Source organism: Lates calcarifer, linkage group LG3 (assembly GCF_001640805.2).
Source record: "Lates calcarifer isolate ASB-BC8 linkage group LG3, TLL_Latcal_v3, whole genome shotgun sequence".
Classification (NCBI taxonomy): Eukaryota; Metazoa; Chordata; class Actinopteri; family Centropomidae; genus Lates; species Lates calcarifer.
Window position 1 is genome coordinate 801,973 of NC_066835.1, and position 14,248 is coordinate 816,220.

The 14,248-nt window shown below is 40.9% G+C and overlaps 1 protein-coding gene across 4 annotated transcripts in view; it reads right to left on the reverse strand.

Moving 5' to 3' along the window:
* The window catches only part of phf14 (PHD finger protein 14), a 123,969-nt gene that overhangs the window by 33,486 nt on the left and 76,235 nt on the right, over nucleotides 1-14,248 (reverse strand). For 2 of the 4 annotated variants that reach the window (XM_018695439.2, XM_018695438.2), the window contains exons 15-16: nucleotides 11,253-11,315; nucleotides 10,610-10,731 (exon numbers count right to left, since the gene is read on the reverse strand). In XM_018695439.2, the coding sequence (XP_018550955.1) occupies nucleotides 10,610-10,731; nucleotides 11,253-11,315 (185 nt within the window). Of the gene's footprint in view, nucleotides 1-6,636; nucleotides 8,791-10,609; nucleotides 10,732-11,252; nucleotides 11,316-11,437; nucleotides 11,504-14,248 lie in introns of those variants that run through there. The other 2 variants (XM_018695440.2, XM_051078752.1) reach the window with 2 other exon arrangements.

Below are 14,248 nucleotides of genomic sequence, written 5' to 3' on the forward strand. Positions count from 1 at the left end.
TCCTTTGGAGGTTTTCCAGGCACACCCAACCTGTAGGAGGCCCTGGGGTAGACCCTGGGGTAGACTCAGAACTCACCGAAGGGACTACATACAACATCATTGGACAATTTTGATCAAATATCACTACCACCAAAGTGATTACAGCTCATTCTGATGGGGACATGAATGTCAATCAAATTTCCTGAAAATCCATCAAATAGTTGTTGAGACATTTCACTCAAAATCAGATGTCAACTTTGCAAATTTGTTTGCCAATCCTTTCAGACCAAATTAGTGTGACATCAATTTAATATTACATCAATTTATGCTGCCTAAAATGTGTGTAAGCCCAACACACAGTTTTGATTGTTACTGCTTGCTTGGTGATGATGAATTTGGACCCTCGCTGGCTCATCTGCATAATGTAGCCAGTGTTGTTCTCAGTCTCTCAGACAGTGTCTGAGTCACCTGCTAACACCAGACTCTATCTGCTCCCAACACTGCCCTTACACAGCCAGCCACTGCAAGGTCCTTGATGTTATCAAAGCAATTTGGCCCTGCTTTAATCATTGGGAAAATCCCCCCCCCCCAACCCAACACACACACACACACACACACACACACACACACACAACACCTCCACACCGCACCTTGTACTTTTGAAGCATGACAAATCCAATCACTCATAAGAGAGGTTATTGATTGATGTAATCTTATTGGAGGTGAGGTGGTGGAGGGGACATGATTGATTGCTTTTGTCTGCTACATGTGTTGCTCTCAGTTGGCAATTCGTGTCCACTTTCATCTGGTGTTTAATCTCTGTGTGAAGTTCTCAGATCCCCCCTCCCCTCTAGCAGCACCCAGGGACTTGTCTTTACTGAATTTACACAACCTTTTCTTGGGAGGAGTAACTGTTATTCCAACTTGGCGTTCAGTATAGAAGGTACAGAAATGGAATTGATGGGCCTTATTGCTCCACCCTTAAGCTGGCAATGGAGGTAGTCACAGAGCTGAATGACTTCTGTATAAAAGGGGGAGCCCACATGGCGGGACACACTAACTGACACTGAGACTGCTTTGTTACACATCACACCTCTCATTCTGCCATGCAGGTATGCTGTTTAACAATACACACCGGGGTGCCAATATACTGCCTTTGTGTGGGTCTGTGTAATCAAAAAAAAAAACAGCATGGTCCAGGGTCTTCTTAATGCCAAAATTGTGCGATCTCTGTGTCAAAGGGGGTTAAGTTGACTTTGTTTGATCTAATCCACCAGGTCTCGTGAAGAGTAAGAGTTATCACTTGAGAAACTGCAATGAGCCTCTATTCATTCATACAGCCTGCAGAAATATTCACTGATGTATCACTACAACTAAATTAAATCACACTGATAATGTAATACGTGGAGTTCCTATCAAAGGGCTATTGCATAAATATTTGGTTTTGAATATTTTGCTCACATCCAGAGGAAAATGTAACAGAATTTTGCCCATTACTTATCTGTGTTTTCCATTCAAAGCATTTGCCTTGCTAGCATGGAACTGTCAGTAGCAGTTCATGAGCACAGAAAATGCTGTTTTGAAACAGTGTGGGAGAAAAAAGCACAAATTAAAGCAAGCCTGTGCAACTTTTGCAAAGACAGTGTCCAACTCCAACTCTATGCAAATACTGACAAGTTGTGAAGAGTCAGCAAACTGACACTGTAATTTGCCTGTTATTCAGCAATATGTACATACAGTTTGGTAACATTATCCTCCACATTCTCCAATAAGCATGCGCACTTCATTCATTGGCCAGGTGCATGGAGGTGAGAAAGTAGGCAGTAGGTTTTCTTCTTTTGATTCTTCATACAACTACTGTTATCTTTTGTGTATACAATCCAAATGCAACACTATGAATGTCTTTCTGAGACTGTCTGAAAGCATGCACTGTTTTCTTCATTTAAAAGATTCCTACGTCTAATGGCTGGACTCTTATTCCTGCGTTTGAGAACAGATGTTCAGAACAGCTGTTTACCTTTTGTTGTCAGACATGTACATGTCAGCAACATGTCAGACAATAGACAAAGTTGACAACAGAAGAACTAGTTGCTACACACCATAGGAACTAGTTTTTTTCAAGCAAACCCTTGCCCTAACTGTTTCACCTTAAGCACACATATGTGATAATAGTATATGCTAAATTGCAGATAACAAGTCAACACACTGATCATGTACAGTCTGTTATACAACAACATCAACATATATTAGTGCTGTGAGTCTGATCTGCACAAAACTTTGCAAATAGAATCTATGGAATCCAAAAAAAAGAAAGAAAGAAAGAAAAGAAAAGCTGTCCAGTGGCAAAAACATTGTTCCAGTAGTTTTTCATGTCCTGCTGATGCTCTGCACAAAATTTGGTTCAACAGGCCATTAGGTGGAGGTTTTGTCGCAAAATCATAAATAAAAATTATTTTAGCGATCTGCATGAGTTGACTTTGACTTTGCATGTAACATCTATGTACTCTCATGATCACAAGTTATTGGAAGAGTTGATGATATGATATAAAGGAATGACTTCTGCTCATACACAGGGTGTGTTATCTTTACATAGGTCTGTCTGATTAACACAAAACCTGGGCCAGTGGTTTGCTCTGCCTCAATGAGGTTCTGTACAAAATTTGGTGCAGATGGGCAACCAGGTGGCCAACCTTGGTGGAATGTTTGCCCATCTCTGTGCTGCTTTCAAGCTGAGGCTTGCATGGCATCCATGGCCTGTGGGTTCAACTTGGATTGCCTTAGCAGGCCTCCAGGTGGACTCTGTTAATACCTGCATGCAGGTAGAGTTTACACTGATGAGCCATAACATAATGACCACTGGTGGATGAAGTGAATAACATTGATCATCTCGTTATAACACAATGTTCTGCTGAGGAACCTTTGGTCCTGACATTCATTTGGACATTACTTTGTCATGTACCACCCACCTAAATACTGTCACAAACCAAGCACACACCCCTCCAATGACAACAACACTCCCCAATGTCAGTTGGAGAGTTTGGAGCCTAGGCTCCCAATGTCAGGGCCCTCCCCCAGCAGGATTAAACTCCCACCACACCACAAAAACTGCTCAGAAATGTCTCCAGGAACACAACAAAGACCCCAAGGTGTTGACCTGGCCTCCAGACTCCCCAGATCCCGATCTGACCCAGCATCTGTGGGATGATCCAGAACAAGTCAGATCCATGGAGGCCCCATCACACAACCCACAGGACCCAAAGGATCTGCTGCCAATGTCCCAGTGATAGACACTATAGGAGATCTTCAGAGATCCCATGTCCAAGCCCCAGCAGGTCAGAGCTGTTTTACCAGTATGAGGGGGACCTATGCAATATTAGGCAGGTCCCACAGGTACTGAATCATATTGGGATCTGGGGAGTTTGGAGCCTAGGTCCCCAATGTCAGGGCCCTCCCCCAGCAGGATAAAGCTCCCACCACACCAACACGACAAAGAGCCAAAGCTGTTGACCTGGGCTCCAAACTCCCCAGATCCCAATCTGATCAGATCTCCTGTAGTGTCTGGCACTGGGACATTGGCAGCAGATCCTCTGCCCTTGTGTGCTTGGTTTGTGACAATATTTAGGTGGGTGGTATGTGACAAAGTAATGTCCAAATGAATGTCAGGACCAAAGGTTCCTCAGCAGAACATTGTGTTATAACGAGATGATCAATGTTATTTACTTCATCCACCAGTGGTCATGATGTTGGCTGATGGGTGTATTTTAACTTTTATTTGTAAGAAGAAGAGGGTTTTATTTAAAAAAAGTTACATAGTCTTGTTTTAAGTGTTAATATATCAGTTAAATGTGAGTAGTTGATGTTTATTATTATTTCTTTTTTAGGACATAATTGTTTCGCTTGTCTATTCTGATTAGCTTTTCTATGGCTAAACCCCTAAAGGAGGAGATATTTAGAAAGAATTTGGTTCCCATTTTCTCAATTTCTTTTCAAAATCAAACCACATAACAAAAGCAATGATAAAAATCAGCATGACAGTACTAATGGCTTGTTGTTGTTTCCCTACTGCTTTGTACCCCCAGTCATGGGTCCATGTATTGATTGTGGGTTTGTGGCTTCAAAAACTTTTGTCTTGAGCAGCCCTGGTGTCTGAAACCAAGTGCCTGAAACAAGGCAGGGAATTTATCACAAGTGGGCGATGCAATTACCTTGGGAGTGGCCATGTGACAGAAATCAATATGACACAAAGCACTCAGCCATTGACTCTCATCCATGACAAAGTGCTCTGGTGTGTTTCCATAGAAAGGAGTGGATTATTGGACTTGGTGAGCCCCCTAGTTTTTGATTTACTGTTAGGTCACTGCAACATTATAAAAGAGCCATTGTTTTACAAGAGAGGGAAGTAATGAATTGACTGCTGAAGCTGCACCTATAGAGAGAAAGTCAAGTTAGAGTGACTGCCTTTATAAGCTCATCTAGACACAACTGGCTCACAGCTGATGGAAGGAGAGTGATCTCTACAGCACTCACCTGGTGTTTTGTGTATAACTCAAGTTTCTCATGTTTTCCAGTAGGAGGCGTCAGTGGACTGGGCACAACACTGTAGATGAGCAGATTTCAGCAACTTGTCTACGTCCTCACCTCTGTGGGACAAACTCAAGCCCTGACCTTGCCAGAAACTCTGCCTACTTTGCCTTGCTACAGAAATTACTCTAGAAATACACACAGCTTGTAGCACACTGAAGTTCCTTTGAAACAAGTCAATGATGAGGTAGTCAATTAAGATATAAGGCACCCATTGGGCTTTGTTGTCCTTTTTCTATGTGGTGAACAACTGGAGTAAGAGGCAATAGACTAAAGTTAAAAGGGGATAAGATGGAGGGGCGCTGGTTTAATATGTACCAGCAAGGCTGAGTCCTTACTGCAGCAGCCTGGGTTGGAATCCAGCCTGGGTCCTTTGCTGTATGCCATCCATAGACTGTATGATACAATCCCCTCTCTCTCCTCTGCTTTTACTGTCTCTCAACACCGTTGCTGTCAATACATGCTGAAATGGCCAAAATATTATACAAAAAGGGAGGATAAGACAGAAAGCTGTTAAGGAGGAGGAGGAGGCAGGGCCTCCTTTCTGTACCTCAGAAAGTATTTCAGCAGACCTACACTGTGGCAGAATCAGTGGGATAAAGAGAAGGAGAAGGAAGCTAGGGAGTAATAGATTTTAGATGCTTGGCCACACTTCCCACATCGCCCCAGCCTGAGCTCGTGTTTTCTGTTTTAATAGGGGGGAAAAAGGGTGAAGTCAGCAAAAACAAAATGCCGCCATTAAATCATCTCCCCGGATCCGGTGTCAGAGCAGTAATGGGAAATGCACTCATCATTGGAAAGGTTACTGCTTTCCAGAACCTCCCTGCTAGCTTTTCTCTCTTTATCCCTTGCCCCCCCTCTTGCTGTACCTCGTGACCTCAGTCTCATCCCCTAACCAGAAACCAGCTGTAGCCAACCTTGCTGGTTGCTGTTCAGTCCCCAGAGACTCTGGAGTTGAGGATGAAAGATTGGGGCAGCTACAGTTTGCTACGGTCATGGTTGGTTCCATCTTGCCATCAAATGATGCTGCCACCATGTTGAAAAGCAACATATATCTCTTGTTTTGTTCTCCCACACTTGTTAAAGAAAAAAGAGTGTCCATCCACTGGCAGAGAAACTGCCTTTAGTCACGTTACCAAATTTAACGTGGGCTTTTTACACGATGATGGTAGCAAAATATCTCAAGTGCTGTCAGGAACTTGACAAAAATAAGTGGATAGTTTGCTCAGTTGTCATGGAAAGCTGAAAAATCTTAACTCAAGAAATCTCAAGAAAATTACCAGAGAGTAAAAATGAAGTGCTATGCTTTGGGGTTGTGTGGCATAAGAAATATTTCACATTGCTTCTAAAACAGGACAATGATCCAAAGCAGATCTTAAAATTCTCCATGAACTACTTCAAGAAACAAAAGCAAAATATTTTGGAATGACCCTCATAGTTCCTTGACCTGAACATTGTTGAAAATCTGAGTAAAACATACTGGCTGAAAAATCTTGAATCAAGAGTAGACAAACTCTTTGCTGGCTTAAAAAAGCATCAGCAAATTTTAGCACATGCCACAAGTAAATCTAATTTTTTATTGTCTGTCTGCTGCAGGAGCATTTATTTCTTCTCACTTAAAAAAATAAACAAAGTATGTAATTTGTCCACCAGTGCCTAAACTGTTTCATACAACTGTACGTGTTGGCCTTTACCATCTGTGTTGTCATATTCCAATATGACGCAGACACACACAAACACACAAACACACACACACACACACACACACACACACACACACACACACACACACACACATTTACTGTAGAATCAGTTCTTTATTATTCGTCTTTGGGCTGTCAGCCTTAGTATTCCTTGCTCTAAATCTTATTTTCAGAGGTCTTTTCTTTCTGAAAAGAATGAAAGAATCAGACTGTACTCTATGTGGACTGAGAAGCAACATTTCCCCACAAGAAGGCCACTTCCCAGGTGATAAATCATAGATGACAGAGGGCATTACACGCACAAACGGACCGCCGCTGCCGCACCTTTAGAACGATTAATTAGCTGTCTGACACTCATTTATCACTGCAGCAATAAGGTGAAAAAGTCAAGAGTTTATTAAAGCTCCGCTTAATTTTCAAGAGCTGTAGGCCAGAGGCTGAGACACTTTACATACACAGCAGCAACATTCCTATTCGTACTTCATACAGTACCACAGTACAGTACACAATTAATCTGAAATATTCCTTTCGAGGCATGTCTGTAAACAAATGTAAAAACAATGTTTGGCAATTAAAAGAAAATATGGTAGTCGCTTCAAGACTAAATCACAAATCAAAGTTCAACTCTGTTCAAAACACAGGCTTAAGATATATCATCAAGTATGTGGGCAGAAAAAGACAAATGGATGTTTGACCTCTTCAATAAATACTGTACACATCATCGCACTACGTAACTACCTGGCATTCAAATTCTATAAGACCACATCACTTATTTTCAGTTTTAAATTATTATACAGATCTAGGTAAATAGATACAGCCATGCATTGTAGAACTGACAAGCAGTCTTTGAGACTGACTGACTATGAGTGATGGGAAAGAAGTAGTTAGGGGTCAGCAAGTCATTCTGCACCAAGATCTCATCTCAAAAGACAAACCTTTTGCAATGTTGTTTGTGGACACACACCAGAGAGACAAAAAGCAGTAAAACTGCATGGGTTTGACTGCTCCCAAAAGCATGCATACTGGACCCTGGGTAGGCAACTGAGTGACACATGAGGGCAGAATATGACACTTGTCCTGAACCCTGACAGAGCAGCAAGCAGCTACTGTTTTGACAGCGATGACTATGGGCCACCAGGGACATGGACACAAAGCTGGGGTCCTTTCTGAGGACATGTCAGTTTAACTGTCACTTCAAGATATGGATACAGAGGAAGACTTCTAAATGCCTAAAGACACTAAAGACATTGGACAAATATTTAAGTGCTATTACAACTAACAACACTAGTTTGTTTCTACTACAGATGCTTTATAGTAGCATTACTTTACTGCTACAGCTGAGAGACCAGAAACAGTTGGCTTTTAAACATAAACATTACTGACTTTTCTTAATACTTCTGGTCACCCACTCACTTAAACACAACACAACACTCATATCTGAGAAAGCCAAGGTTCAAATGTGTATGCAATTAACCAGATCACACTGAAATTCTTAAGAGTGATTGGGTGGTAGATAGCTCCAATCAATACTACTGATTGGCACTGATGAGTGCAGGGGGATCAGAAGTTCAGAGCACCAGCCTAGTACCAATGAAAAAAAAAATCTACTGATGTTAAATATTTCACATATATGTTGGGTGCAAGTGAGCACCAAGAGACATAGAGAGGACTGATTCGGGAGTCCAAAGTCAGACAAAGCACAAATCAACTGTTGCTAAGAGTGTAGCAGCTCTATGACTTTTGTAGCTCCTTCAGCATTTTGCTGTTGTTCCTCAATGCAGGCAACATGATCAACAAGCCAACAGTATTTTGATAATTTCTTACAAAGTGAAGAAGCCAAACAAACTTAGCTGCCATATGAGCAGTCAAGAGACTAATCAGCCCTGGACCAACTAATTACAACTAGATTTGAAAGCAATCTAAAAGACCCCACGGAATGAGCACTTGACCTTCCTGGTAAACTTTAACTGGACTCAGTTCCTAATAAAACATATATATGGAACAGTTGCATCTATCAGTTGCTTGATCGTAAGCTCTTATTTCACTGGGCTACATAAACAGCACAAGCAAATTACCGTGTTAACTTACCTAAATGTTTTAATACATGAACTATATAAACAGAACACCATTTTTTACTCAGTCAAAACTTTGAAGATGCAGACCTTTGCATAGATGCAACTGGAGCCATAACTGTTAAAAAATTTAAATAAATCATAAACCAAGTTACTCATAGCCTGCACAAGCAATTTGATAGTCCAACAGTAACCAAACTTTATCGGCTCAAAAGCAACCTTTCATGACTTGGATTCCATAATTTAGATTCAGAAAGTTCCGCTCAATTTTCATTGGACAGATGTTGGTCCAGTTCGGATCAGAAGTGGTTGCGGTGGCGTGACGGTCTCGTTCTTCAGCCTGACCCGAGCGCCATTCTTCGAACGCCTCAATTTGCCTCTCTCTGTCTCTAAGCCAACGGTCATCTGTCCCGAGTTTTTATGGGAGGTGAGGTGGCTGCCCCGGCTCTCACAACCTGTGCAATGCAAAGATAGAAAGAGTCAGGGCAGCACACCTCACACCCCGACCAGCAACCCTCATAACTTAAACGCTGCCTCAAGAGCACGACAAGCAAAACACAAACACTGGTCTTGCCATGGACATGGTATCATTTTCAAAAAGCTGTACAAGCTGTCACTGCATAGATATAAGTGTTAAGTATTAAATTAGATTTTACCTTTACATGGGTTTACCTTAAAGCTTCTTGTTTACACATACAACTATATATTGTATTGCAAAAGAAACTAAATTAAAAAGTGAGTAAGCCAACTAAAACTTCATTTATATAGCACCACACCTGGGTTAATTCGGAGCACTTCAAAGGTGAAATATTAAATAAAATCCAATATTAAGTCTCAAATGATAAACCTCCATGAACAAATAAAGGCCAGGTGATAAAAACAGCCAGATAAAAATACTGGAAGATGATGGGTGGTGAAATGACCTGCCTTACCTTAAATTCAGTATATTATACAGTTCGACAGCATTACTTTCATCAGTACAACAGAGTCATGTTGTATTCAAAAATGTGCTACTCAGAATAATTCCAAGCGCTTCTGCGTCGATCAAAAACTGGCAAAGTCATTGGAACACAACACTTCTTGCACATAAACCAATCAGTTACAGTTTGTAATGTTGTGGCTGTTCAGTGTATTTTACATTAAAAGTCTGGCTGTAAATGAAAAGATTTTGGGCTGCAACTGATGATTTTCTCCACCTCCATCTTAATGCCTCGATTATTTTCCTGATTAACAGATTCCTTGTTTGGCATAGAAAACATCGGAAAATAATTAAAATTTCATAGACCCCAAAGTAATATCTTCACAGAATGTTCTGCATTTTTGCTTGAAAGTCATTTTGACGATTATACAATTGTCAAAAGAGTAGGCAATTAATTTTCTGCTGAATGACTAAATGTTTAAACTCTGGAGGGATTATGTTCTTTCAATCACTGGAATCTGAAATATCTGTACATAAAGTGTTGCCTTTCATTGACTAGCTTAAGTTGCATTTTTAAAAAAAGCAAAGCAAAGTAGATGCAGTTGGAATTAATTTGTGAGTGACTCAGTGACAGTGTTTCTGATAAAAACTAGTAGCAGAGTGGTTGGCATAGCATGACTCTGTTGCTGAAACAGGAGTGGATTAGAAAAGTGAGAGATGTACTAAAAAGGAATATTTTGGAATAAATGCCTCTTGAACACTCTGGTTCTCACTGCCACTATCTGAGAATTTACAGTTACTTGTAGAATGGAGAGAGATGGGGATCACATTCAGATAGTTAGAATTATGCTTTAACAAAACAATTCAAAAAGTCACAAAGTGATTCAAGTTAAAATGAGCCAGTGATTCATGAGGTGAATTCGGCTCAGTCTGAGGTCTGGTGAGAATGGAGAAAAACATTTTGTAAGAGAATCATCACATGACAATGGGCTGACAAGCCTGTTGTGATCTATTTTTTTTCTATCTCCACAGAATTCAAGTGTCAAAGAAAAATCCTGTTCATTAGATGTCTGCCACCTGAAATCCCATGAAACGAGCAGAATAAACTGAGCTATTCATTATGCCTTAATGAACTGTGCAAATGTATGTGGCAGGTCAATATAGGTGGCCTATGGAGAAGATACCCTCAGCCCCCTCATTCTGCACAGCCCAGGCGGCCAGAGCCTAATGAAGACTGAACTTTAATCATCAGGAGGATATGGCTGCCTCATGAGATACACACACACACACAGAGCATGTATAATCACCCCACCCCCTGCTCCTTATGTGTACCACACACACACAGATTCTCTCACCTCACAAGGTTTTCGTTGTCACCTGGTCCTTTGCAGGTTGTACACTCAGTCCTCGTGTCTTCAGCTTTCGGTTTTTTCTGCATTGCAGACTGCCGTTGTCGGCGTTCCCGTGGCAGTGGTTCCTATGGAAACACAGCTGATAAGAATCAAGAGCCTTTCTATTGGCATTTGTTGGTGGATGGGATGTAAATGGGAGTGATATATTAAACTGGAGAAAGACGGAAACTACACTGGAGAAGTATTTCCTGAATGAATCTCATCAAAGTGACTGTTAGAGTGATGTGAATATTCTTCACAGTCAGTAACAACATGGAAATTTCTGGACTTCAGGCAGCTGTGCAGTTTTTAGGTAAAATGTCCAGAAGTCTTATTTTAAAGTCTAATGTAATGTAATGTAAGTACATTTCTCTCATACTGTATAACACTGTAGTGATTTCTTTAACAAAAAAATTGTAATAAAAAAGAAAAACACTAAGTTGTTAGGGGTAGATGAAATGTATCAAAGAATATGTGAGTAAGTAAAGTGGGTGAAAAAAAGCAGATATAAGTGGAGGTAATGAACAGAACTGTACTGGCTCATGAAGAACCGGGACATGTCAGTAGCATGTCAGGTTGTTTTGTGTAGTGTAATAAAGAAACAAACCTCAATTTTATCTTCTTTGTCTTCACAGATGGGAACCCTCTTCCTCTTCTGTCCTCTTGTTCTCTGTGAAACACAAACACTTCTGATTTAAGCAGCAGTCACAATAATAATGCACTGTACCTTTTAAGTAAAATATTCATTTTCATTGTGGGTCAACACCTTCTAGAGATCTACAGAGTTTAAATTTCTATCTTTGTGGTTTAATTACTCACTAGAATTTCTGTAAACAGTGTCCGATGACTACCCAGCTTCTAAAATCAAGATGAGAGAAGCTCTGAGTTGCTAAAAAATGATCTAGGTCACCTTCACTTGTAACAATAAACTCACAGTGTTAAGCTTTATGAGCTATAGGAAGTTCTTTGTGAACTTTTTGCCCTGGATTGAAACCTAATCTGATTTATGAAGCCATGGATAACTAGAGAGGAATTTCTGCAGACACTACTTAAGGCTGAGCCTTAATCTAAAAAAAAATACATGGATCAGGTGCCTCACAAGCAGGTGGGCAGGCAAAGGCAGGGACCCAGGCACACTGATGTCTGGAGTCGCAGAATTTTGGTGGGGACATGGAACGTCACTTCTCTGGCAGAGAAGGAACCTGAGCTGATGCGGGAGGTGGAGTGTTACCATCTAGATATACTTAGGCTCATCTCTATGTATAGCACAGTTTCTGGAACCAAACACCTGGCAAGGGGTCTCTCTAGCTGGAGTAAGGAGCACCAGGTAGGTGTGTGGATGCTTATAAAAGCTCTAACACAGCTGTGATCTCTCTGGGGAATGAGGGGGTCTCCTCTATTTGTCCATGAGTCACTGAGGGAAAGGCAATGGCTGTTGTGTGTGCTTTTGCAGCTCAGGCCTTCCTGGGTACCTGGTACCAGAAAACATTAGGCCAAAGACCGATGATTTGTGGTCACATCTTCAGATCTGTGGCTGTATGTGTTGGACTCTTGGGTGAAGAGAAGGACAGAGCTGTCAACTGATAAGCACCTGGTGGCAGTGGACTTCTGTGGTCAGAAGATCTGTGCCTGTCAAGGTGGCAACTTCAGAACCTGCTGGTGGATACCAGTGGTGAGGGCTGGAGGTCTGGCTGAAGCAGCAGACAGGTACTGGGAGGCCAGAGGTGCTGCAGCTTTGGCAGTCTTTGAGGCTAAAACTTAGGTACGGGAGGAGTTCAGGGAAGCTACAGATAGCCTGTTGAAGCTATAGTTTTGGCAAACCGTTTGATGAGTCAGGAAGGGTAAGCAGGGCTTGAGGTCCTCCCTGGCAGCCCTGGGTGGATTGTGCTGTGGCTCTATGCAGATGATGTGGTTATGCTGACCTTCAACGTACTGGGGTGTTTTGCAGCTGAGTGTGAAGCAGTTGGTTTGAGAGTCAGCACCTTGAAGTTCGAGGGTATAAAAACAGTAGATTGTTTCCTCTGACTGGTGGTGAGTTGTTGCCCCAAGTGAAGATGTTCAAGTATATAAAGGTCTTGTTTCATGAGCGAGGGTAGGATGGAGTAACAGATTGAAAGATTAAAGCTATTTAAAAGTTCATAGTGGGGGAGGGGTAAACGGACATGCATCAGTAGTGCATTAGGGTGAAAGTAAGGTCACTAAAAATTATGGCCTGAGCCCCCCTCCGATCCTGCATTTCCATTATTCAGTGATAAGAAGCAGAAGAACCTTTCTCCCAAAGCAGACCGTCCATTAGCAGACTGAGGAGTATATAACCAAGTCAAAGGTCAAATGGCAAGTTCAGAGGATCAACTCCAACAGACAAAGCCATATTGATCATAGGAATAAACACTCAAAATCTCCAGAATTTCATTCCAATCCTTCAAAAAAAACTTAAACTCTTCATTGGACATTTGAATTACTGCTATCAAGAAAAATAACATGAAAAGAACTGTGCTGACTGGACTCTTTGAAAAACTTGGACCCAAGCTAGTGTTCTCCCCACTATATCTTCCCCCTGCAAGGCATTAACCAGATTATTTGTTGTAAATCACACCACATTCCTATCAGCTAAAGAGCCACCATCTCCCTTATTTCTTCTAATGTCTGAAATCATATGAAACCATTGGCCAACCATTCTGTAACCCAAATTATCTTGTTGAGCCAATCTTTTCAGGTTATCTGGTGAAACTCTAAACAGAAGATCTAAACGACATTCTAGGACTGAAATGTTTGATTGCAAAATTAATTCAATATCTTGTCATGGAAACATACTGCCATCTAGTGACCATGTCTAAATCTCAATCACACAGTGAGACATAATGTTTTTCACTATTAATTGAATCAAATGTTTTTTCTTTATGTCCTGTACTGCCACTCATTTATCAATAGTACTCGAAACAATTTATTCTTTTGTCTGCTCAATTAATCAGCTCTATTTTGTTTTAGATTTGTGAGCAATGTGCTTGTTTTCATTCATAATTTCTTTCTTGCCAGTAATAGCACCATCAAGTTCCATATCTTGTCTTGTATATTAGTCTAATGAGAAAATGATTTTGACTGAGTCAAAAAAAAGGCTAAGGTACCATGTCTTCAAATGTGACATTCTCCAGGGATAAAACTGTCACACACCTGAATTTCTGGGCCTATAGTTGTGTTTTGCTGATAGCATATGAAGCCATTTGCCATGCATTTTATATCAATAGACTTATTGTTGCGTCTTTGCTCTCTCTGTCACCATATGCTGTTCCAAGTAACTTTTTCTTACTTACAGACTGTACGTCTCATTAATAGACATCTCAGGTTTCAGTATAAATATAATCAATATAATCATACCATTCATAGCCTAAACCTATTTGCTTCCACCATATCACTCAATTTACTAGTGGTTAGTTAATCATGTCAGTCTGATAATCTTTACATTTTTTCATTTGTTCACTGTTAGTGGGTTGCAGTTAAATAAACCATGTATATTTTTAGACTCAGTTGTTGCGTGTGTGTTCTGGTGAGAGGGTCTGAATGAAAACCTTTAAAGGCCCTGAAAATCTGTTAAAGCAATCAGCT